Genomic DNA, 25,950 nt, shown 5'->3' with positions numbered 1-25,950 from the left:
CCGGCCAGCGGGAGGGAACGAGATGCTGCCGGAGGCTCCAGGAGAATGGCTTTTGGCCAGGGACCACCCCAGGAACCCAGAGGTCCCAGCGCCGCTGTCCGACGCGTGAACCTCTTGGTCAGGGAGGTGCCGAATAAGGGTACATTCTACTTCGGCCACCCAAATGGCCCCAGTTTCGGGCAAGGGCGGGACAGTAGTGGCTTCGCCTCCGGAGCCCGGGCTGAGGGAGTGGGCGCCGAAAGGAGATGCGGGTCTGGGACTCAGAAGCCCTTTATTGAGCCCCCTCCGGGCGGGGCGCCGAGCTAGATGGCGCCGTGGTCTCTGCGCAGCTCCTCCACCACCCGAAGGGCCAGGCCCGGGGTGCGTGGGCTCCCGGATTGGGGTCGGGTCAGTGCCGGCCTAGGCCAGGAAAAGGAAGTTCGGTGGGAGGGCGCTCCACAGGAACGCGGCGGCGCCGAGCCCGGGCGCAGCCTCTTCCCCCGGCCACGAGGGTTTCTCCTCTACCTGCCCACCCAATCTAGCATCCCCAAGCCCCAGAAGAATGGCGAGCGGGAAAGGAAATGCACTTTTGCGCGCGCGCTGGGGGGCGCTCCTCTCCGGTTCGGAGATGAGGTGGCACTTAAAAGGAGCCGGGGCTCCAAGCGACCGCTGCAGCCACCGGGAGGACCGACACCAGGGGCGGGGACAGGAGCGTGCGGGCTGGGCCGGCCCCAAGCCCCTCGGGCCGCACTCACCTTCCGGCCCGTCCGGCCGCTCCTCCTCTGGCCCCGCGCTGCCCTCCTCTCCGTCCAGGGTCTCATCCTCTTCCGCTCCGGAAGCGCCTGGCCGAAGGGAGCCCCCGTAAGGTGGAGTCCCTGTTTTTCTGGCTGCACCCGAGGGTCTGGACTCCCTGCCCGGGGCCACCGCCCCCTGGCTCCCGGGCTCCCCGGCTCCTCACCCGGCTGGAAGTCGATGGTCCTCAGCATTTCGGCCACGTGCTCCACGCTCACGGTGAATTGCTCCATGCTCTCATAGCCCGGCTCTGGCGGTCCCGCCAGCGCCACCTTCGACATTGTCCCGACCCTGCGTCGACCACAGCGGCTTAGCTGGAAACCACCCGGCACCCTCAGCCCTCACCCCCTCCCCGCGCTGGTGGGGCCCTCGGGGACCCTTCCTTCCCCTTCCCTTTCCTTCTGGCTCCACCTACTCACTTATTGATCAGCTCCTTGGCCTGCTGCAGGGAAGAAACGACGGATGAGAGTAAGCACTGGGCTAATCCCCCACAAAGTCCCATTTCCGAGTCCCACCACAGTCCTGCGGGGTAGGTGGGCAGCACAACCCAATTTCGTGCAGGGAAAGTAGGGGCGAGACACCAGACTGGAACCCAGGTCTCAGGTGCCCAGGCCCCCACTCCAGCCACTGCTCGCACAGCCGCCCTTCTCCAGGGCCCACCTGGAGGTAGAGCGCCATCTGCGGCTCCTCCATGGACTGGATGGCGGACTCCACGAGCTTCGAGGAGGTCTCCAGGTGGTCTCCGTACTGGCGGATGAGGCCGCGGACGCGCTGCAGCTTCCCCTCCTGCTCCCGGGCCAGCACCTGCAGCAGCTCGCCCTTGCGCTCCTCCAGCACCGCGCATAGAGTCTCGAACTTTTGGTTTAGCAGCTGCTTCTGCCGGCGGCTGTTGTCCTGTTGGACCCGGATGAGGGAAGGCGTGGCTGAGACTCAACAGCTGGGAAACCCGCACCCGCAACCGGTTCCCCACCTAAGGGAATTCACAGAGAGCCAGGAAGGAAAGTGACCTATTGGTGGCCACACCCCAAGTTAGTGGCAGCGCCAAAACTCCAGCCAAGGGCTCATGATTCCCAAATATTTTCTGCAATAATAACAGCAACAATACAATTTTTAAAAGTAGTTTCACTGAGTGCTGTCTCTATCCCTGGCCTTGGATTTTACTTGCATTCTCTCATTTAATCCTCGAAAAGACCCAATGAGGTAGCTGCTAGATCATTATCATTATCACTATTTTATGTAGTAAAAACAAAACCAGAGCACAGAGAAGTTAAGTGACTGATCCAAAGTCACAGAGCTAGTAAGTGGCAGAGCTGGGATTCAAACCCAGCAGTTTGGCTGAACACATCCCAGGCGCCAAGAAACTCTCCAGCCAGCAGGGACCTGAGAAGCGCAGAAAGAGGCCGTGGCTTGGGAGGCCAGGCCAGTGTGTTCCCTCCTTTCCCGGACTCACCTCGATGGTCTGGCACACCTCCTCCATTTGCGTGATCACTGCTTGCACACGGTCGTTGCCTGCCACCAGCATCGCGATGCCGTCGCTGAGCTCACTCTGCCACACACACAGGGCAGCCTTGAGGGCACAAGGGCCTGGCCTAGAGTGGCACCCCCCACCCCCCACCCCAGCCTCGGCTCCCCAAAGGAGGACTCTCCCCGCAACACCCCTCCATCAGGGCCTCTTCAGGGCACTATTATGGGGATCTAGGGGTCTTGGAACCATCTGAGAAGAACGGAAGCACATCCTATAGGTTCTGGAAGGGGGTGGAGAGAGGAAGGCCTCCGCCACTAAATGAGAAAGGAAAAACATCCACTATATATACCAGACACTGTACTGGGAACTTTGTAGATTTCGTCTTTCTTCAATCCTGAAAAATCCCTAGCCATTATCTCGCCTCTTGCCGCTTCTCCATTCTCTTTATTCTCTCATTCTGCATTTCTGATTAGATACGTTAGATCTCATGCTCAGCTCAGTGCTACATTCTGGGTGGTTTGTTCCATCCTCTTCCTCGTCACTAATTCTCTCTTCAAAGGAATCTGTCATTTTATTAATCTTTCGAATGTTCTACTTCAACATTTATATTTTCTTTTCTAAAAACTCCATTTGGTTCTTTGTTCAACTGTATGGTCATTTTTGATTGCTTGGTTTTTAAGTCCATCTTTTTAAAAAACATTGTATACATAGCAACTTTCTATTTTTTTAATAATTCCAATATCTGAATTTCTCACAGGTCTAAATCTGTTGTTTTTGTTTCTGCTGACTTCACACATGGTACATTTCTTTGTGCATCTTCACTTGTGAGCTAATATTTTGTTGATCTTACTCTAAAGAAACCCCAGGACCCAAATTGAGGATGCTTTCCTGCAGAGAGAATCTGCATGTTTCTGTCAAAATGACCATTCTGCTCACTTTAGCTGACTACTTTAGCTCCTGGGTGCAACTGACCACTCTAGCTCCTGGGATTCCAGCTTCCCTCTGGGAGTTTGGGGAGTCCCAGTGTGGGTCCCCTGCCTTGTTGGGATTTGGGGCTGGCTCTCTATCGCCATGATGATGCCAGCATTTGCGTACCTTGGAAATCTGGCCTCTCCTGGGTGTCCCACTCAGGGTTCTGTTTTCGTCTCACTCTCCTCCTCCCCACAACTCCTCCTCCAAAATTTGGAGGTTTTCTTTGCTTCCTAAGGACCTACCAATATAATTTTCAAATTATATTTTATGTAGCATCTATTTGTGGGATAATGAGAGTACTCAGTCCACCCTAGCGAAGTCTCTGAGTACTTTCATTGTTATCTAATGATACCCTCACAACAACTCTCAAAAGTGGATTTTTTTCATCCCCATTTTACAAATGAGGAAGACGAGGGTCAGAGAAGTAAGATAACTTGTCCCAGGTCTCACTAAGTTAGGCTAAAGCTGGGACTTGGGCCTTGATCTCCCCGACTTCAAAACCAGGTGGAATAAGAGGCTGAAGTTGGAGACCCTGTCCGATGCCCCACTCCCCAGAGGCTGGTCCCTCTCCTGCTTGATACCTTCTGGCGTTTGTAGATGGTGGGCAGTGGGGCCACCTCACAGTCCTTGTGGGCACCAAAGACCTTGCAGAGAGAGCAGGTGGGCACTTCACAGCTCAGGCAGTAGATATTGATCTTCTCTTCCTCATGCTCCTCACACATGAGGTGCTGCTCAGCCTTGGAGTGCAGGGGGCTGGAGGGGAGCGGGCAGGGGCAGGTGGTCAGGGGCCAGGCCGGGGAGAGCAGGGTAGACCAAGAGGGCCAGGCTCCATGCACACCACCACCGCCGCCACCTCCTCTGCCGCTGCAGCTGGGGCTGTGTGGGCCGGTGTGTGCCTTCCTTAGTTTGGGGACTAGAAAGACCCAAGGGATAGAGGAGGCTGGGATCCAGGAGCAGCCTCACATGGTCTGTATACCAGGGGAAGCCCACAGGACAGGAAGTCATGGAGGACTGACAAGGACCCTGCAGGTGCTTTCAACCAGAATGTTCCGCTTGTCGTGCAAAGGAGAGAAAATGGCTCAAATCTCTGGGGAGACCTCCTGCCATGGATCTGTATTTGCCCCCAGGGTGGATAACTCATCAGATTCTGTGTGTAAATATTCTGAGCCAACATAACCAAAGATGAGGCACCTGGCTCAAGTCCCTCCCCACCTGGCAAGGCAGGGGGCTTGTTTCAGTTCTCCCATTCTGGCCCTGCTGGGTTCCCTGGTTGTGTCCCAGGCCCCAGGCTTTAGAGAGGCCAAAGCCCCTGACAGCTCACCGGGACGACTCCTGCTTGTAGATGTCGATAATATTCTCCACCAGCAGGTTTCGCTGCAGGCCGTAGACACCATGTCGGTCCAGGACAACCTCATGCCTGCAGGAAGGGCAGCGGAAACGGCCTCCCGAAGACACAGTGGTGGAGCCCCGGGATTGCCACAGAGGGTTCGAGGCCTGTGGGGTCAGGCAGCACAAGGCATAAGGGAACTGGGGGGAGGCCAGGGGGAAAGCCCGTTTCTATTTCGGGGTCTTCCTTGGAAAGCAGCTCAGGGTGGGTGACCACAGAAGCAGGTTTTCCACCTTTGCTTCATCACCCATCTCCATCTCCTTGAGTGTCTGCATCCAGAGCCCAGCTGTGGCCAAGGCCTATATGTCACGTACCATGTTCCTCTTAATCCACTCCTGCGGTTGGGACCCACTGTAAAGAAGACCTTTGGAAAATGCTATTTTTAGGTAAGGTGCGGTCCAACTGGATGAGGTTGGGCCTTATTCTGATTCCTGGAAGCTCTATGAAGAGGACACAGGAAGAGACGTGGAAGTCAATGGAACCCGGAAGAGAAAGGGGAAGACATGCCGTGGGATGGGAAAGTCAAGGAACCTGAGGCTTGCCAGCCAGCCAGAACACCACTGACCCTGGGAGGTAGCAAGCCTTCTGGCATCTGAAACTGTGAGCCAATAAATTCTCATGGTTTAAGCCAGCCCACTGTGTGAAATGGGCTGTGAAATGAAGGCAGCCCGTCAGGATGGGATCTCTCCAAAGGGGCCCAGCGCAGAGCTATAGGGAGCAAGTGGCCCAGATAGGAAAGCTAAAGGTAAGAAATGGACCCTGAGCAGGCCAGATCTGGGGGAGGTTCTCCACAGAACTGGGCAGGAGCCCAAGCAGTGGCCAGTGCTGAATCAGCTAGATAATTCTGGGGATTGCTCCAGGGACTGGGAGTCCAGGAGTCCTGGGTTCTTAGGCTGACCCTGACACTGTTTTATGAAGTGAACTTGTGCAAGCCTTCAGCCTCTGTAAAATTAAGGACTAGAATGGATTACCCATTCTACAACAAAAATTGATTGAGTGTGCCAGGTAATTGCTAGGTCCCAGTTGATAAAGATATGAACAAAATGCATATCCCTGCCTGAAGGACAAGCAAATGGACAACTGCCTCTGGCAGAATGGCTGTTATGACAAGGGCAAGCTCCGAAGGAGGACTACCACAGATGCTCAATACTTCCTCCCACTCACGCCCCCTTCTTAGGAGCTTGCTCCATCCTATCCTAAAAGCGAGAGCCCTGCCTAGGACTACCTAACGCTGGCCACAGGTGATGGGCTCAGGGTTGAGAGGGTGATCACCTGACTGAAGCAGGACCAGATTTTCTCTCCCAGGAATTTGACTTTGAGACACAGAAGCTGAGGTGTCTTGACCAAGTGCGGCTCTAGAACCTAAAAGGCCCATGGAGTTGGGCTAAGAGCCAGCATTATGGCCACCTGAAGTCTTGTGCAAGTGGAAGTAGAAAGTGTGGGGAGACCAGGAACTACGAGCCAAACAGAGAAGGCTGGTCTGCAGAGAAGAGAAAAGAGCCAGCATGTACAGAGCAGCCAAGCTGAAAGATGGGCAGAGGCTGCTTGTTGTTCCCTGATCTCCTCCCAACTCTTCTTTAATAACAGAGTCCCTGAGTTTTAGCAAGATGCATGACTGCCTGGAATAAAGACCACATGTTCAATTCTCCCTTCCTGCTAGGCGTTGCCTTGTGACTATGTTCTGCCTGATGGGCTGTAGACAGAAGTGTTTTTGCCATTTTTGTGGAAGTATCTTTAATGGAAATGGGCACGTCCAACTCCTCCCCTTTACTCCTTCCTGCTGGCTGGAATGAAAATGGGATGGCTGGAGTTGGAGCAGCCATCTTGAACTATGAGGTGGTAGCCACATGCTGAGAAGGGCAGCAAGATAAAAGGAGCAGATCTCTGATGAGCCTGGTGTCACACTAACAGTCCTTGCCTGCCTACCCATACTTGAGATAAAACACTAATTCCTACCTTCTTTAAGCCCTTTGGGGTTTTCTGTCACAGCAGAACCCAATCCTAACAGCTGGAAGACCATGCACACCTAGAGAGTAATGGAGAGAGTAGTCATCTGTGACTTTCCATATTTAGATGTATTTCCTACAACTGAGTTAAAAGAAATTCTTCAAATTCTTATACTAAATCCCCTTTCCTTAAGCAAATGTGAGCAGTTTTCTGATTCTTGAAATCCAACATGTCCTGAACCAGAAAGGATATTCGATCACACAAGATGCTTTTGACTGCAAGGGTGGGCTGGAACCAGGACTCAAACTACGTCAGGACTTTCTCTCATGCGACAACGGGGGGTGGCAGAAGGGGGCTTGGTGGGTACAGCCAGCTCCTGGCTGAACTCCTCCCAGCTTCTTCCCCCACTCCAAGAAGAATGAGTTTCTCTCAGCCAATTTGAAAACTTCTGAGAAGACTCTGATCCAACATGGGCCACATGTTCAAGACCCTGGACCAATCACCAAGACCCAGGGAGCAAGGTAATCTGATCGGCTCTGCCTGGATCAAGTGCCGCCTTTCAAACATGGAGCTCGACTGGGGACAACCAGTTCAGAAGGCCAAGCCCTCGATCCTAGGGCTTGCCCCTATGACGCTTGTTATTGCAAAGCAGAGGCTAAACCTACTGTGCCGGGTTGATGTATTATGTCCTCCCAAATTCCATGTTCTTTGAGGCAATCTTGTGTGGGCAGACGTATTAGTGTTGATTGAGTTGGAATCATTGGATTAAGTTGTTTCCATGGAGCTGTGACCCACCCAGCTGTAGGTAATAACTCTGATTAGGTAATTTCCATGGAGGTGTGGCCCCGCCTATTCAGTGAGGGCCTTGACTGGTTTACTAGAGCCCTATATAAGAGCTCAGACAGAAGGAGCTTGCTGCAGCTTACAGAGACATTTTGTAGATCGCTGTTGAAAGCAGAGTTTTGCTTATGCTTTGGAGGTGCTAGCCCAGAGTTTGCCCCGAGAAGCTGACATAGACATTTTGGAGAACGCCATTTTGAAACGCAACCTGGGAGCAAGTGGACGCCAGTCACATGCCTTCCAAGCTAACAGAGGTTTTCTGGCCACAATGGCCTTTCTCCAGGGAAGGGACCCTGTTGTTGAGGCCTTACCTTGGACACTTTATGGCCTGGCATCATAGGATTGAGAAAATCTTCTTCACCAAAAGGGGAACAAAATGAGACAAAATAATGTTTCGGTAGCTAAGAGATTTCAAACGAAGTCGAGAGGTCATTCTGGAGGTTACTCTTATGCGTTATATAGATATACCCTTTTAGTTTTTAGTGTATAGAATAGCTAGAAGGAAATATCTGAAACTGTTGAACTGCAATCCAGTATCCCTGATTATTGAAGACAAGTGTATAACTCATCTGTAGCTTATATGGTGTGACTGTGTGATTGTGAAATCCTTGTGGCTCACAGTCCCTTTATCCAGTGTATGGACAGAGAAGTAGAAAAATGGGCAAAAAAAGTAAATGAATAATAGTGGGGGAGAAGTGTTTTGGGGGTTCTTTTTTACTTTTATTTGTATTCTTATTTTTACTTTTATTTTTTGGAGGAATGAAAATGTTCAAAAATAGATTGTGGTGATGAACACACAATTATATGATGATACTGGGAACAACTGTTGTACACTTTGTTTGGATGATTGTAGAGTATGTGAATATATTTCAATAAAATTGCATTAAAAAAAAAAAGTGGGGCTTGGGTAAGAAGACAGCAGCTCCCACCACGGGAAGAGAGAAGAGTGCAGTTCCAAAAGAAAGGGGTGGGTTCAGGTGTCTCCTGCGGGAAATGGTTGTAAACCAGGTAGTCCCCCAAAGCAGGCACCTAACCTAGTGATTAAGGGGTGAGGGAAGTGTTCAGGATTAGTGACATCATTCTGAAGGATGAATAGAGTTAGCCAGGGGTTAGCCAGGTAAAAGGATGGGGAAGGAGGAAAGAGTGTGTCAGGCCACAGGAACGGTGTCAGCAAAAGCCTAAAGGTGAGGATTTTCAGGAGGACTGAATGGCACTTGGCACGGTGACGGGGCACGTGTGAGCAGTAGTACAATGGAGAAGGACCACCAGGACCCAACGCATGAAGGACTTGGCAGACCTCTCTAAGGAGTCTGGACTTTGTTGTTAGAAGAGTGATGCACTCAGGTATGTGTTTTAGAAAAGCCATCTGGTTATGGGTGGAGGATGGATCGAGGGTGGGTGAAAGCCAGGGAGATCCATTAGCAGGAGGCCACTGTAGTGATCAAAGAGGAGCTGGTCATCCAAACCCAGGCACTGGAGAAAAGCATGAGGCTGGCAGTCAAGAGATGAAGATGGTAGTCACTGTTTCTGCATCTTTAAAAGATGACAATTCTATCTACAGCCCAGGTTTCTCATGGGGAAGAGCAATCGGACACCCCCTTGTAAACTATAAAGCACTATACAAATGTGAGGTCCCTGACTTCCACTGCCTAGGACCCCGATACGATGTAGGGTGGTAGAAATGCTGAGAATCACTGAGGTGAAAGGAGAACTGAGTTGGGGTGGGGGAGTATGTAAGCGTGAGGATGTGAAGAAGTCATTCTGGAGGCCAGAATCACAATAGATCTCACATATGAAAACCATCTACTAGCAACTGGAGGAGTCCTGTGTGTCTTCCCCTGAAGGAATATGAACACTTAAAAACCACAACACATTTGTAGTACAGTAAACTAATTCCTTTGTCATTGTTATAAAACTTTAATTTTCATGCACTTGATATAGTATAAACAACCCATCCTATGAACTTCATAACGATCAACTTTGAAAAGAAGCATGAACTGTTTTTGTTTTAGAGAATTGTATTTTTAAAGATACTCTAAAAAAGAAAGTTACATCTGTGAATAAAATTTCCTTGTGTTACTTCTTGCAAACCATCATTTAATGAGTTTTGCACTATAAATGTTTTTGCATCTTTGAAAGTAGTTTGCACACTTGACAAAATTTTTTATCTCCTTGGGGCAACTTTCTTTTCTCCACAAAAACCCAAGTAAGGACATTGTACCAATTTACTTTTACTTCCTTCCTGTTTGCTGAGTTTAAAATGGGTAGATGCGAGAATGCCTTGTAAAGCACATAAAATGCCAAGACCCTGGCTAATTGACAGCAGATCCATTGATAAAACATATCCTCCAAAAAAGAGTAATGCAGAAGTTGAAGTGTCCAAACATGTTGTAGATGGCTGGTAAAGTGCTCCCAATGATACAGTAAATTGGTAAATTCACCATGACAGCTATTACCCCACATAACAACACCATAAGCAAAGCAAAATCTCACCAGGGGGCCAAAGATTCCTCCTCCAAACGGGCTTGAAGAAGAGCAAAGCGACCAGTTGCACGGACAGTGACATCGGAGCCTGGTAGTACAGCAGCTGCAATGGAGTATACTTGCGATTCATTCCACCTGGCTCCTACCCACCCGGTGAGCTGTAGTCCAGTGGAGAAGGTTTTCTTGTAGCAGAGCGTCTGGATAGCTATGATCGGTGGTCATGGCCTTGACCAGCTGATAGGTGCCTGGGGTGCTGTTCCGTAGAGAGAGGTTGGTGAAGCCCACGAAGCCACAGAAGCTGAGAGCCAAGAAGAGTTCTTAGAGGGCAGCAGACTTTGGGAAGCAAAGCTGTCCAGCTTCTGGTAGATGCACAAGCCCAGCCAGGTGACCACGAGGTGCATGAGGGTGGGGCTCCTGTTGGGGATGCCATGGTGGACATAGAGCCATTTGTTGAGGAACACTATGCAGGTGGACATCATCAAATAGAGCAGGAGCCCTGCAGCGGCGTTGCCCTGTACTTGGTCCACAACAATGCCATGGCCCCAGCCCCACACCCAGTGTTGACCCCTGCAGAGCCAGAGCTCTCCAGCCTCTGAAAGGGGCACCAAGCTCATCTCCTGCTGCCCTTCCCTTCCTTCATCTGCCACCTCTTCATAGCTGCTGGCCTCACCACCCAGCAGGGGAGAAGCAGGCACCCATCAGGTTCCTGGGGAGGCAGAGATGCTACAGCAGCACACACATGCTCCGCTGACCCCCATAGAGCAGGTGGGGACCTGTAATAGGTTTTAAGATTGGAAAGGGTGAGTCCTCCAACTTTCTTCCTCTTTTCCAAGATGGTTTTGGCTATTCAGGGTCTCTTACCCTTCCATATAAATTTGATGAGTGGGCCTTTCCACTTCTGCAAAGAAGGCTGTTGGAATTTGGACTGGGACTACGTTGAATCTGTAAATCATTTTGGGTAGAGTTGACATCTTAACGATATTTAGTCTTCTAATCCATGAACACGGAATGTCCTTCCATTGATTTTGGTCTTCTTTGATTTATTTTAGCAATGTTTTGTAGTTTTCTGTGTATAAGTTCATTACATCCTTGGTTAGATTTATTCTCAGTTATATGATTCTTTTAGTTGCTACAGTAAATGGAATTCTTTTATTGATTTCCTCTTCAGATTGTTCATTACTAGCGTATAGAAATGCTACTGATTTTTGAGTGTTGATCTTGTACCCAGCCACTTTGGTGAATTTGTTAATTAGCTCTAGGAACTTTGTTGCATGTCTAATTTTGACTCATGTGATCCCATCATCTCACTTCTTCTGTTTGCGCCTGTGCCTCGCTGTTGATGCACCCTCTTCCTACTGATGCAAGCAGTTCCTGAATCCCATATCCTCTGACATAGCCCTAGTGTGTTTTGGTGGGTGAATTCCTCTCTCTCCTTTAAAGGGTTATCAGGTAGCTTCACTCCTCACTCTACAACTTGTACTTATCCCTTTTTTTCTACATGGTATTGTTATTTATTATATTTAAACATTAAGTTCAAGAAATATTTCTACAGAGCCTTTTCAGGGCAAGATGCTGTGATAGACAGGAAGTACAAAGACGTATGATAAATTATCTGTCCTCATAGTGATTACCATACAAAGTAGTCTCATTCTAGTGCAGAAATAACTATGAAAAGGCAGACTACCAAAACTGCTAAGTGCTCAGTGAAATGGATACCCTCATGGTAAGAACATAAATAAGGAAAGCATATCTGGAAAGCAATAAACAATATTTATCAAGAGGTATAGGAATGTTCATATCCTTTGACCTAGTAGTTCCACTTTGGAAGCTATCCTGAGGAAACAATCCAAAACTACAAAGATTTTTGCAGAATAAATGTTCACCCAAACTCGGACCAATGGGATAAAATGGAAGCAACCTATCCATGGTAGGTTGAATTATGCACCCCAGAAAAAAAATATGCTCTTCATCTCAATCCATTCCTATGGGTGGGAACCCATTGTAAACAGGGTCTGTTAAAGTTGTTACTTTTAGTTAAGATGCAGTCCAAGTGAATGAGGTTGGGCCTTAATCCTATTCCTGGAAACTTTATGAAGAGAAAGCCAAATGGAAGAGTAGAAGCTGAAAGTCAGTGGAACCCAGAAGAGAAAGGAGAGGACATGCCGTGGGTTGGGAAAACCAAGGAACACAAGGATTTCTGGCTAGCCAGAATGCAACCAACCCTGGGAGAAAGGATGAAACCATGAGTAAGTAAATTCCTGTTGTTAAGCCCACCCAGGGCATGGTATCTGTCATAGCAGCCTGGAAACTAAGACACTATCCATTGATATGATGATGAAGGAAACAATGCTAATCCTTTTAATGGAATACTCTTCATCTTTTAAAAGGAATGAGGTAAATATGCATGAACTGTCATGGGAAAATATCAATAAATCTTTCAGTGGAAAAAGTAAGTTGAAAAACATTATACCTGATATAAAGCCATTTTTTGGTAATGGGTGTGTGTTACTATATGTTAGAGAAAAAATGGCAGAATATACAACAATCTGTTGACAGTATTTGTCTCAGGAAATGGGATTATGGGGGATTTACACATTCTACAATTTGTATATCTATGAGTTTTGAGTTTTATATAATACACCTGTATTATTTTTGTAATCAGACAATAAAAATTGCCTTTTCAGATTGAATACAGCCTGAGTATTTAAAAGTAGGGGAATGGTTAAGTGAATTATGGTACAGTGAAATGGAATGTAGAGCTGCTACCTTGTTTAATGAAGAGTACTTAATAACATGGGAAGGTATTTACATTATACTTTTAGATGGAAAAAGCAGGATATAAATTCCATGTAGACAGTAAGATTCCAATTTTGTAATGAGTTAGGGGATTTATGGGTGATTTAAACATTTTCTTCTTTGTATACATAGACATTTCACAAATTTGTATAGACCATGAATTACTTTATAAAGTGCATACCAATAAAAATCAAATATATTTGCAATAATTTTTACTGAGTGAGAGAATTCTAAGGACTTTATTAATTCCTTCTTTTTAAAATATTTTCCAAATTTTCTACAAGGACTTTCAGGTTTAGAAAAAAGTATACTTCGCTTTTTTAGAAATGCAATGCTCAACTCTGACTGAAAGACAAAGGGGGCGCTAGAGTGCCATAAAAGGGTAACAGCCAACAAGATAAAACACGACAGGAGAACCGTAAGGAAATATGTTAGTGCCAGGGAGGGGACGTCTAAGAAGATACCAGTCGAGATGGACCTTGAAGTCAGGGTAACAGATGGCAGGGGGTGGTGGGTGGAAGGAGAGTTCAGGAGTCGAGTAGGAGTAGGGGGGCAAACGAGGCAGGTGGGTCTTATCATGGGGGCTTTCAGTCCAAGGGTAAGGAACGGAGGTAACAGGAAAGCGAATATTCATCTAACTGAGGTGGTTTGGATAGACAGGAGGCAGAGATCAGCTGCGAAACAGGGGCCAGAATCCACGCACATCCCAGAGCCTGAGGCCACAAAGCACGGTAGCTTTAAGCAATACCTGTGACTGTCATGGACAGAAATCCCAGGTATTCTCATATCACATTACGGTTGTTGCTGAGGTCCCGAAAAATCATTTATGCTACAGCTATTTCTAAATTTTAATAGGTATTAGACCCCCTGCTGGGGCTACAGCTATTTCTAAATTTTAATAGTTATTAGACCCCCTGCTGGGGCTCATTATTTAATGTGTCATCATAAAATCTCATTATTTAATGTGTCATTATAAAATGTCTTAAATATTTCAAAAACTATATTTCAGTGTTACTCAAGTTTTTTCATTATTGTCCACTCTAAGAGCCTTTTTAGACATTTTTCCTTAGTCTCCTGCCCCCAAAAAATGTCATGCCATAACCACACTAATGCAAGGTGTTAGAAACAGGGTGGTCCATGGGAACTCTGTATTGTATGCATGATTTTTTTTATAAACCCACAACTTCTCTAATTAGAAAAAAAATAAATGCCATAAGTATACTATATATGTTTGGGTACTGTATGTATATTGGCACTTTATAAAGAGTAAACATTTTTGCCCCTCCCCAAGAACCAATTTTTCCCCCTCTTGAAAGCAATATCACTCACAGAGAATGTATGCTGTATTCCAATGTGATCAGTTCCTTTATAAGCATATGTATTCTATTTCAAGCATTTAAAACACTGTTCCTAGAAAGTGTTCATAGGTTTCACAAACTGACAAAAGGGGAGCATGTCATGAAAAGAGATTAATTCCTGCCTTTGACATTCTCATCACAAATAGCAATTTTCTCCTCTAAGGAGCAAATGGCAACCTCCTCAATACACCTCCATAGCTGATTGTCCCTAGGTTGGGCTAAAGAGCTCCCCTCTGGCTAATATTCAATTGGCAAAATCATGTCTTCTGCATCTGTTTATCTTTCTATTTCAAGACAAAGAAAAAACTTACTGGCTCTATTATACACATAAATGTCTTTGTTCTTTCCTTAAATCTTACACTGATACAAGGGAGCCCCTTAAAGTAAAATTTCTTGTGCCAATGATGTGCTTTGTAGAGGAAATTCCATCACCCGAGGAAACAGAATACCTGGATTTATGTCCCTACTCTGTCCCTTTGTTTGCGCAACTGCAACCACTGTTTTCCGTGTTCCCGGTAAAATGGAGATAACATCCATTCTATCTACCTCAAATGGAACTGTGCATGTGAAGGCACTCTAGAAATTACAAAGCGCTATGCAAACACCAAGGCTGGTCAACAAACTAATCTAGGCCTTAAAAATAAATGACCACCCAGAACCGCAGGGCGTGAATAGCTACCTGCTCTTTCTTCACTGGGGAGGGTAAAATGGGATAGAATAAGTAAATGGGGCTTAATTCCAGGTTACGTTCGAGGCTTTTCTTGTGTCACACATGCTGTATAGGCTGTTTGGGTCCTTCCATTTCCTGTGTAACATTCCAGAGCAGCCAGAAGAAATGTCCCCTCTAGAAAGATGCTCTGTAAATGCAGTCATGCTATCAAATCCATACTTATCTCAGAATACTTTCCCTCTTCTCTGGCTATCCAGGGAGATGCTAATTTGGGGTGGCTGGGCCAGGAGGAATGGAGGATCACACGTGTCCTCTGAGCCAGGCACTCAGAATACCCTGGGGGAACAAACCATGGGAAACGGGGGGCAGAAGAGCAGAAATGTGGGGAAAAGCTGAAGCTCTCAGAAGAATCCAGGTAGGGGTAAAAGCTGAGTTGTGGGTGGAAGAGGGGCTTTGAGTGGGGGGTAGCTATGGCTCACAGAATCCAGCAAAGGGCCTGGCAGGAGGGTTTTCATAAACTTAAACCCCATGCTGAAGGGTGGGTCAAGTCAGGACACCTGTAACCAAACAGGAAGCCCCTAAACATGGAAATCAAGAATAATGTTTCTTGAATTTGTGAAATAAGACTGTGAGAATTACAAGGGGTGTTAGAGATCAGTTTGAAAGACCCTTCAACTTGCAGATGTGTAAACAGGCTTGAAGGGGTGAATGAGCCTGCTTTAGATTACGCAACAAATGAGTGAAGAAACCGGCACCTGCACCCAGCAGTGCTCAACCTAGGTCCAGGGTTGGTTTATTTTTTCACCCTTAAACCAAGCTTCTTCCCTGAAGACCAAGTAAGATTCCTAACCTTGCCGCAAGGTGAATGCAATTGACAAATTGTTAGGGAACCAATTTCTTGCCAAGGTGACCCACCCAAGGTTGGGCTGGGAGCTCCCAGTGCCCTCAGTAGTAGGTGGAAGGGGCCATAGAGGCTGTAAAGGATTTTCACTGGCAGGCCTGTGCCCGATGATAATGGGTCCTAACAATTAACAGACACAAAAAATGGAATTCAGGGTGGAGTGAAACAGAGGTCACCCCATTCCTTGACTGCCCTTTCGTTCACCTTTCAGAGGGGGTGTACGGAGACATCCCCAGGTCTGTAAGTACCCTCCTAAATGGACACCTTCTAGAAAAGCTGCTCCTGAGCCATCTGCTTCCAAGGCCTCTGGTTGTTAAATGACAACAGGTTGCAGCTCATAAACAAGTGCCCACAGTGAAGTGGGGGCAGGTATAAAAATAAGCTGCAGGCTTGCTTTAAGGTAGCTTAGGAGGGAATGGAGTTTACAAATACAGAAAGACAAGGAAAGCTGTTTGTGTCAAATTCCCACACCAACAGCTTACTTCTAGTCAAAATTCTTGGTAGCTGCGTGGGTGCAAGTGTGGGGAAAGCAGGGGCGGGAGGAGAATTTGAGGGGGTACATTTTGGTATTTTATTCTGCCCAAATTCAGAGAGAGATTTACTGCTCTAAAGAAAACTAGTTAAATTATGATGCCAACTATGTAAAAATATGAATGTATGGGGACAAAGGCTTGAAAGTAATATACAGAAAAAAGTTGTATCAGGGGAGGTAGAATTATGGGTGATTTCCTCCCAATCCAGTAATACTGTTCAATATTCTCAGTGAAGTGTTTTAACTTTTCAAATTTTGCTTCCTGGCTCTCAGTTCACCTGATCTTATAAATGCACAATTCCCCCAAATTCCTGTTTGCTGTTTGTCACATCAGTTTTTAGATTAGCAGAACACCAGAAACCCCTAAATGTTTTGGGGGGCTGACTAAATAGACTGTGGCCCTGCCATAACAATGGAATACTACAGAGCCATTGAAAAGGAAGACACAGATATGAACAAGGGGGTATGGGACAATTGCCAAGAGACATGAAGAGAACAAAGCCAGGGAGAAGACAATGACTAGTATGTGCCTATTTGTGTTTAAACATATATGTGTTTAAATATGCATATATATAAATATGCACATGTATATGTGTGTCTGTCTGTATGTGTATATATATATATATATGCAAACAAGTACCTAACCATGAAAAACTCCTGGAAGGACAGCTCTATCTGGAGAAGGGAATGGAGGATCTGAGGTGAGCGAGACATTTACTTTTCATGACATAAACTCCTATACTGTTGGGAAAAATGAGATATGGGCATATATTGCTGTTAAAAGATTATGATATAGCAGTGTCACTTTTATAACAAGTCCTGTTAACTTTCTAGGCAATGCTCTAAGAGTATTCTTCCTAAGTGGTTTTAAGATAGAGGAACTAAAAGTCCTATTCTTGTCCCATACTTAGAAAACAGACAATCTGATTATGCCTAGAGTTGTCAAAATGTGGAGGCAATGTGTGAAAAAAACTAAATATGCTCATCTTTTAGAGGGGGAGGCACTGAGATGGATATACATAAGTGCAGCTGAACAACTGGGTCAGCCTCCCACCAGGCCCTCCCAAATAAAGCAACAAGGAAACGAGCCGTTCACGCTTCCCTCCTTGGAGGGCCCAAGGGTGCTCTGCTCTTTAAGACACCCATCACCCCAGATCCAAAAGAACCCTTTCAGAGCCCTGAAGTCATGTTGCCTCCCAAATATTCTGCACAGTTTGACCCAAACCCAAACCACCCCCAGGTCTCTCTGGCCAGGTCAGTCTTCCAGAACATCAGTGAAACCCAACAAGCACAAGGGAGGTCATGCAGACATCTTCGGCCTCCACGTATGGAACTTGTTCCGGGGTCCTTCTGCCAGATTGTTCTGTATGGCCTGCACGTTAACCTTCTGACCACTTTTTTTCAGGGCACATTAGCCTTCAAAACCTCTCTTTGTTTTCATAAATTTCAGGTTCTAACAAGAGAATGACTTGCTATAAATTCATGAGAAAAGATAGCAAAATCATTTTGCCATCTGTTCCTATGCATCTCAGCCTGAAGGATGTTCAAGGGAGACCGAGGGGAAAACCAAGATAGGGGACAAGGCATGAACCCTCCCTCCATGATCGGTTGCTGGGATGAGCAGGCCTTGCAGCATAGGGCCCTGGAGAAGGAAAACCCTGGCTCCGAGAGACCCTGGAGCCAAACAATGGCAGGTGTGGATACTCAGGGTTCAGAGAAGGAAGTGGACCTCAACAGGAAGATGGCAGGGAGGTGGCCGTGCTGGGTGGGAGGTGAAGGTGGGGAGCTGAGGACACGAGTGGGATCCGGGGCACAGCTGCGGGGCGCCCCGACTTAGCCAGCCCATTCTTTTTCCTCCATATGCAGCTGCCCCTTAAGAGGGAAACATTTTCCTGGTTAAGTTAAAAATCACTTGCGTCCAATACGTTTCTAATACAGATGAAGAAAGCTTCTTCATGTCATATCTGATCACTAACATACACACACACACACACAAAGCCAGCTCTGGCCCGTTCAGAGTTTTTGTGTCATTTGTAAGGTATCTGGGCTTCCCACCCCCCCTCCATGATTTTTGTTCAATTTTATAGCTTACTAGCACCTCCACCATAGTGCAGGGCAAGAAAGCAAGCCCAGTTATAAACCATTCTGGTGTATACTGCTTTTATTTTTGAAACTGGTGGTGGTTAAAATGGTATCTGTGAATTTGATTCAAGTTTGCTCTGCTCCACGACCACAAATAAACCAAACCCGGTTGCAGTTCTCTGCCTTCTCTCTGCTCAGGTTGACAGGCCTGTTTCCTGGCACCACCTGGATGGGGCTGGGGAGACCTGCCTCTTGCCCCCTTTACCTAACTCTGCCCCCAAAAGGATGGACACGAGGAGCTTTTCGCTCAACAGTTTCCTCATCATCACAGATTTTTTCTCACAGTGTTTACTTTTTAATCTTTCATTATCTCATGGATCTTTCCCCCGGATTGTGCATGTCATTCCCAAAATCTGAAGCGCCACACGGGAAAGCAGAGTCTGGTGCGGGCTGTTTCCAAGCCCCTCCCTCCCGGCTCCTATTTCCTCCAGCCCCAGTGTCCCAGCTGCCGGGCAGGCTGCTGACTCACGCTCACTTTGGGATCGGCGGAGACCCTGGCTCTTTCTGCTCCTCAGCCACAACACCTGCCACCCACCTCCCTGAGCCTCCCACCCCCTCCCTTCTGGGCACCCCGCTTCGACCTGATGAGAGACGCCTCGTCCCAGCCCATGTGTCTCCACCGGCCCCCGTGCCCCGAGCCCACCTGGAAGACATCGTTGGCGCACTTGCGGCACAGGTTGTGCTGGCAGGGCAGGATCACCACCGGCTTGGAGAACATCTCCAGGCAGATGGGGCAGATGAGCTGCTTCTCCAGGTTGTCCATGCTGTGCGCATCCCCGAGCAGCGGCTTGAAACCCACCGAGAAGTTCATCCCTGCCCTGGCCCTGGCCCGGCCTGGCCTGCTCCCACTGCCTCTGGACACAGCCTGCGGGGTCTTAGGTTCCCTTCTGTGGAAATAGCCCTGCACTCTCTCCTGTGCCTCCCTGTTACAACTTGCCTGGTCCTTAGACAGCAGCCTCCAGACACTTCTTTGCTCTGTACCCTGAGCACACGTGGCTTTCTCTTGCCCTCCCTCTCTGGGTGGCTCTGTCCCTGGGAAAACCTCTGTTTGTTCCCCAGACTACTCTCTGTTGTTCGCTCCGTGGGCAGAACTGTTTGTCCCTCGCTCCCCAGGGAGGAGATTAATTTTAACGTGGGGGTGGGGAGATGAGGGGTATCTGTGGGACATTCCAACTCCCAATTTAGCTCGTGTAAGGCGAGCCACAGCTGCCGCACAGCGAGTGACCCTGACTCACTCAGGAGTGACTGGTTCCCCTGAGCAAGGGCAGGGGGTGAGCCTCACTGCTCAGGGTGACAGGGTGGGCCGGCGGAGGTGGCCGTTTCTCACTTGTTCTCCCTCGGGAGGCCCTGAGGAGCCTCTGCCCCCATGCTCCCCGACAGTGACACGGCCTCTCGATCAGCCAGTGTGAGGGGCACCGCACACAGCTCAGGGCGAGAGGAGGCACCTTGCCAGACCCACAGTCAGTGACAACTTCCTCCTCCAGGGGCTGAGCTAGCGACCCTGTCCCACCTCCTCGTCTGTGAATCAGACCCGGGGCACCAGGAAGAGGAGCTGTTGGGCAGGGCCTGGAACGCCCTTAGGGGCACGTCCCTGTGTAAGTGTGGGGCTGTGGTCTGTGAGCACATCCCTGGAGCCATTCCAAGGACTTTCACATTTGGTAGGAAATTGGAAGAAGCTGAGCTGGGCAGAAGGGACTGATGCCAGGGGCCTATTCTGGGCACCAAGGGAATCAGTCTCCAGGGAAATTTTAGAGCCCTGACAAAGTGCATTGTCACGAGGCCCCAGGGAGCTTCTGGCCCAACCCAGCAGCTGTCCTGGACTCCTACCCCTGCCGGGAGCACTGGCCCCTCATCTTTTCTCCTACAGGTCTTTTTCTCTATCCCAGGCAAAATTCGTCTCTTTTTTTTTGGCCCCAACATATGCACTGGGATTGGACAAAAGTTCTTTTATTTACTGACATGTTTCTTAGCCCTTCTCCCAGTCAGGGGAGAGAAGTTTGAGTAGTTACTAGGCTCTGGCCCTGGGGGGATGGGAATAAATGGTGTGGAAGGGATACCAAATGGGCAGAATAAGGAAGCAGGGGTGAGGAGAGAGTCTGCAAATGTCCCAGCCTTTCCCTGCCACCTGCCTCATGCCCTCGCTTTAAGAACAAAATATATGGCGACCAGCCTGCACGAGGTATGGTAGAAAGGATGGAGGCAAGCAGCCACTGCCTGACAGGTGAAGTTCACTCAACCCTGGGCCGATGCAAACAGGTGCCACGCTGGTGGCTGAGGTCCAGGGAGGCTCCGAAGGTGGGATGGTGACCCCTATGCCTCAAAGCCACTCATCCTTCTCCCGAGTTGCTTCAAGAGAGCACAGCTGATGATGCCAGGGGTGTGGGCATCAGGTGAAGATGGGGGCAGCCCCGGGAAGGCAGAGGGGCTGAGGAAAGAGACCGGCACTAGAAGGTCTTGTTACACAGAGTTTCAAGAAGGGAGCGTTAGCTGATGCAGCAGCTCCAGGGACCCTGAACACCCTGCTTAGTCTCCAGGGTCTTGGTGGAGCTATCACAAATGGCTCAGGGACCCTACCAGCTGACACTGGTTCAAACCCCAAGGAGGGCACAGGAAAAAGGATCCTTGGAAGCAGTCTGTCACCACTGCTGGAGACCTCATAATGGCAGGGATGGGAGGGCTGCTCTCTGACAGGTTAAAATTGGGGCTGGAGCCAAAGAGAAGAGTAGCTGGGTGGCACTGTCTGGCCAGGGTTGGCATCACTGTCAGGGCAGGACAGTGTCCTCACTGGGATGGATGTCATTAAAGCTTCTGAAATTGGGGTTCTTACACAAGAAGAGAGGTGAAATCAGGGTCAGTGTCAGGACAGGGGCTACATGCTCCTCTCTTCAATGTGTACAGTGAACCGGGCAGAAGGCATCCCCACTGGGTCAGCACCTAGAGGCAGAAGCAGTTGGCACCCTATTAAGAGGAATGATCATCCTGAATTTAAAGCAGACCCCCCTAGGTAAGTGCCTGTCGTCAATTCTGTAGGGATATAAACTTTCCACTAATGACTCATCTGGAGTTAGTCTATAGTCCTTTCTTATCTTTGAAATATCTTGGCCTTTCAGTTATTGTATCTCACTCTTCTTAATCTTTTAATCATCTTCATCGTCAGAATCAGAATCGTCTCCTCCTCTAAAATGAACTCTGGTTTCTATGATGGAATTTGAAAAACAAATATATGAACATTTACTAAAAACTCTAGGCAACTGGTGCGAAAACCATTATCGAGCACTTCCTCGTTAGCATCACTAGGTGGCGCTGGTGTATGAACCGCTGTCAACCCAGTTTTAAAGACTAACTACTCTGGGGATATCTCAAACACTTCATCTTCCTCCCGAGTAAATGCAAAAAGCTGTATCCTGTCACCCATCTTCAGCTACTACCTTTTCTAGGCCTGCTCTCCCACCCCTTTCCTTAGCTTAGCCATCATGTGAAGACAACACTATTTTTCAACCTGTCAGCCTGGGGCACAAGCTCTCAGAAACAGAACTTAACTGCCTCTTTCTCTTCACTTTGCCCCAATACCAGGCTCGGGGCCTCCCATATCTAGGGGTTCACAGTTTCACAGGCCTTTCTCACCCGTGACCATCTCTTTCATTCCTAACCCAGATCTTACCTCAGCTAGTGCCTATGGTTCTTACCTGCCCTCGTGGGCTGTTGCCGGACATTCTGTTGGTAATTTTTCCTCGCAGTTTCCTCAGGTGGTGGCTTCAGTGCTCCACAGCAGAAGCAGCAGCAGCAGCAGAAGCAGCAACATGTGAGGAGTGCACACAGGAGAACAAGTGTCTACAGGCAGGAGAGCATGCTCTCAGCCCAGCAGGCCCCTCTATATTTCCCCTCAAGCGCCCCTCCCTCAATCCTCCCAGGGCCCAGAAAATGAGATGACAGAAGCGTTTGTCCTCGCAGAGGAGAGTCCCCAGGCCCTCCTTCCTGTTCTTAAGAAACTAGACAGAAACTGTGTACCTTGAACCAACAACTATTCAACATAAAATAGTATCTGACGCCATCTTCGCCGAAGTGATCATACACATATATTCCCAACGAGCCATGCTGGTCATAGATTTTCCGCTTCTTTGGGTCACTCAGTATGGCATGAGCTGTGTTGATCTCTTTGAATATTTCTGCAGCCTGAAGATCCCCTGGGTTCTTGTCTGGATGATACTTCAAGGCCAGTTTCCTAGCCGGGCAATATCCGTAAAGGAGGGTGGGAAAGGGGTGGGAAATGACTGGGGAGAAAGGTTAGGATCAATTACAGGAGGAGATCTCTAGAGAGTGCAGAAGGGATGCAGGAGATGTGGGACAAAGGATGGAGGCCAGCAGCCAGTCTAAATGCCTTCCCATGCCACACTGAAGAGGCTGCTGGCCGCTGTGGACACTAAAGTGAGGACTTGGGATTTGACAATGGGTCAGAAAGCAAGGCAGAGAGAAAAGGGTGTAAGGGGGAAATCCCAAGGTTCAAGAAGGGACTGAGATCTGAACCTGTAGGACTTTTTGACATCTTCGGGCAAGGCACCCTTCTTAAGCTCCAGCACTGCATAGAGGCTGGTTCCACTTTTGGACAGCCGGCGGGCTGCTTCGTCCAAATGAGACATGATCTGGGCCAGGGGAGAAGAAACATTTGTGAGAGCGTCCCCCGGGGAGGTCACAAAGGAGGGAACTCTCAGCGACACTCGTGTCACTGCCTTCAGGGGCCGGGCAGGTAATGACTACAAAGGGCACCTATAAGACAGCAGTGAGTGAGATCCGTGGCTGGCAGGAGAGTGCAGGTGTCCAGAAAAGGCCTTCACCCTCAACATTTAAAGAAGAAATACCCTACCACAGCTTTCCCAGAGTCCTTCAGCTACCCAGACCTCCAGACACTCCACATCCTGGAGAGGTGTGAGCAAGGAGAGTTCTAAGCCATGGGAGGAGGTCGATTTTGTCCAGAGCTCCTTGGGCTTTCAGTAACCAGCCCTGGGCTCACTGCTGGGTGTGGAAGACTAGGGTGGCCCCAGCGCCCAAGGAGTTTGGGTCCAGAATGAAGAAGACCCACAATTACCAAAGGAGAGACAATTCAAGCAAACACCGTGCTGCCTAAGACGGGTCGGGGGTCCAAACGCCAGGCCCGAGGGCAGCGCTTGCAGCTGGACCAGGAGAACCCCTCCCCTCCCAGCCTCCCCCTCTCAGAGCAAGGTCATCCCACCCTGGCCCTCTGAGACCGGGCAGCGGAGAGAACAGAGGGATGGCTCAAGGGCCGAAGAAGGAAGCAGAAAGGGGTTGCTGTCGTGGCGGACCAGAGGGGAAACGGTGAACAGGGCCCCAGAGGGGTGGGGAAGGACAACCAAGGCAACAAGCTTCGGCTCCGAAGGGACCGCTCGGGCTCCCCGGGTCCCCTCTGGCTCTGTAGCGACAGGGAGGCCGACCCTTCGGAGGCCCAGCCCTTTACCTGGGAGCCGCTCTCGGCCGGGGAGGCCACACACACTCTCTGTCTCCGGGGCGGGACCCCTCACTCCGCCGGGCCGCAACGGCCGACTGCGCCTGCGCACTGCGCCCCCCGCGCCCCCGGGCGCCATGGCGCCGGCGGAGGGACCGGGCCCGGCGTCGCGACGGCCCTGGGACTTATTTCTCTCGCGGCGGGCCCCGCGGGAAGCCGAGCCTTGTTTCCCGCCGCCCGGCTGGCGGGCAGGCCGCAGGGCTCCCCTGCCTCTGCCGCGGGAAGGTATCGCCCACCATGATGCGGGCAGGGCCCAGGGGCGCGCTTAAAGATCACGCGTTCTGCCGCGCGCCCTTCTCTAGAGGGATGTATAGCAACGTCCCAGTCTAATTTTTCAGAATTCAGGGGCCTTCACTTGGTAGTTCCTTTCCCTTCCGCCTGGAAACTCCTATGCATCCTTCAAGACCCACCTCCAAGGCCGGTGTTTCTGAGAGTTCTTCCTTCAGCCCCCAGTTGTTCCCGCCCTGTTCTGTCAAAGCATTTATCGTGTTATAGCGTTATTAGTTGGCACATTCCTTTAAATATGTATCTCGAGACTTTCCAAAATTCACTCCTTCAAAAATTTCGTTTAACTACTATGCCCTCATGAGGGTGTACAGTCCTTTAATTATACAATCCAGGTTGGTTATTTAAGTCTTTTCTGACTGATAGTTATTTATACCACCAGCTGTAGTTATTTCTACTACTTGTAATGAAACCCTTATACATAAATCTTTGAATAAATCTCTGTTTTTTTCCCTTTGGGGTGGATTCCTGGGAGTGGAATCATTGGGTCGAGGTGAATTTTTTGAGGCTCTTGCTCCGTTTACTCACTGTCTTCCCTGAAAAATACCAATTGACAGACAACCCTGGCTGCAGGGCCTGAGAGCACCTGCCTCTACCAGTAATTTCCTGTGATCTAGGGGAGAAGGTGTCTGCCCCACTTAGAATTTACCACCTTGAGCTGTTGGTTGTCTTTATAGAGGAGCACTCAATGTTTCCCATAACCTGTCATCGAAAGAGCTTTATTATTTCAATCATACTTTTCTGTTTTCCCTTGTGTGGCTTATATCAGTCTCTTCCCTTTATTACAGGTATCTGTGCACATTTACCTCCCCTTCTAGGATTTACGTGGTAAGTCCATACCACACTCCAAGAGGGGTGAGCCTACTAGACTAAAGAAACCATACCCAGCGAGCACGATGACTGCTGAATTAATGAATTTATTCCTATAGGATCTGTGGTCAGTGTGGGGAGTGGGGTCAAAAACCCCACTCTGGGCCAGATGAATTTACAAGGGAAAGAGCTAAAGTGGACAATTTTGGGGTAGTTTATACAATGGCAAATTTCTCCAACTTCCAACCTTTCACCATCATTATGAGACGACAGAACTAGCAGCATTGGGAAGAGAGAGCAGGAGGCCTTAAGAAATTCATCGCACTTAGGAAATATTCCTTCCCTCAATCTGCACTACCTGGCATGATCCTGCCTCTGGCTTTAACCTCATGGGCCCCATGGCTTTCCTGAGGGTCTTTGAAGACCCTGAGTCCCTACCCACACTAAGGGCCTCTGACCATATTGTTCCTTTTGCCTGGGGCTCTTCATCCTTCCAGAATCTCAGCTTCTCCTCTCTAAGCTGGGTTCCACTCCCCTCCCTCACTGCATAGTCCCCTTACCAGGACTCATGAACACATATTTTTTTGTGTGTTAATTTATTTAAATTTTGCCTTCCACAGTAGACTGAGTGCCATGAGGGCAGAGACTTTGTCTGTTTGGTTCCCCACAGCATCCCCAGCACCTCGAACCATGCCTGACTCTTAATAAGTGAATAAATGATTTGTAGAATGAGCCACAGCCGAGAGCTCCCCACTGGTCCAGTGGAGCCTGGAGACCATGGCAAGAATTCCCTGGGTCAGAGCTCTTAGCTGGAGCATTGGACATCTTCCCTCACACATCCTAGAAAGAACAGACAAAGGAGGGGAGAGGAGAGGAGATGAAGAATGTGATTCTGAGCTCCTTGTATCTTGTTTGTCTTAAAATCCCCCCAGTTGCTAACTTGGCTCCTGGGATGTTTTGCAGGTGCTCGGTAGATGTTGGTTGGTTGAATGAATGAGCAAACTTCTGTGTGACTTTTCAAAGGTACTTTTCACCTCATTATCTCCTTTGATCTCACGACAATCCTGAGAAG

The 25,950-nt window shown here is 48.8% G+C and overlaps 2 protein-coding genes and 1 pseudogene across 2 annotated transcripts; all 3 read right to left on the bottom strand.

Moving 5' to 3' along the window:
* Positions 1–56: 56 nt before the first annotated feature.
* On the bottom strand, positions 57–19,235 carry TRIM54 (tripartite motif containing 54). Its single transcript, XM_037812715.1, has 9 exons — positions 18,909–19,235; positions 4,530–4,702; positions 3,790–3,961; positions 2,222–2,317; positions 1,432–1,665; positions 1,191–1,213; positions 938–1,062; positions 735–821; positions 57–399 (listed from the first exon to the last, which is right to left on the bottom strand). The coding sequence occupies exons 1-9, from the start codon at positions 19,074–19,076 to the stop codon at positions 389–391; spliced, it is 1,089 nt and encodes a 362-aa protein (XP_037668643.1). The 5' UTR covers positions 19,077–19,235; the 3' UTR covers positions 57–388.
* On the bottom strand, positions 9,448–10,480 carry LOC119516947 (annotated as a pseudogene).
* Positions 19,236–20,196: 961 nt separating the features above from the next.
* On the bottom strand, positions 20,197–23,795 carry DNAJC5G (DnaJ heat shock protein family (Hsp40) member C5 gamma). The gene is given in 6 exon segments (XM_037812712.1): positions 20,197–21,199; positions 21,952–22,096; positions 22,274–22,507; positions 22,509–22,536; positions 22,790–22,905; positions 23,736–23,795. Coding segments are annotated over 5 exon segments (585 nt in total). The 5' UTR covers positions 22,903–22,905; positions 23,736–23,795; the 3' UTR covers positions 20,197–21,134.
* Positions 23,796–25,950: the final 2,155 nt, after the last annotated feature.

The sequence above is a fragment of the Choloepus didactylus genome, chromosome 20, assembly GCF_015220235.1.
Source record: "Choloepus didactylus isolate mChoDid1 chromosome 20, mChoDid1.pri, whole genome shotgun sequence".
Lineage (NCBI taxonomy): Eukaryota > Metazoa > Chordata > Mammalia > Pilosa > Megalonychidae > Choloepus > Choloepus didactylus.
This window is presented reverse-complemented; position numbering and strand designations above follow the sequence as displayed.

Coding starts and splice junctions, on each gene's coding strand:
- TRIM54 (XM_037812715.1), bottom strand. CDS start 19,076: ATGAACTTCTCGGTGGGTTTCAAGCCGCTGCTCGGGGATGCGCACAGC. Junction 4,703..18,908: donor GCGCCAACGATGTCTTCCAG/GTGGGCTCGGGG, acceptor CTGACCCCACAG/GCCTCGAACCCTCTGTGGCA. Junction 2,318..3,789: donor CCATCTACAAACGCCAGAAG/GTATCAAGCAGG, acceptor TGTGTGTGGCAG/AGTGAGCTCAGCGACGGCAT.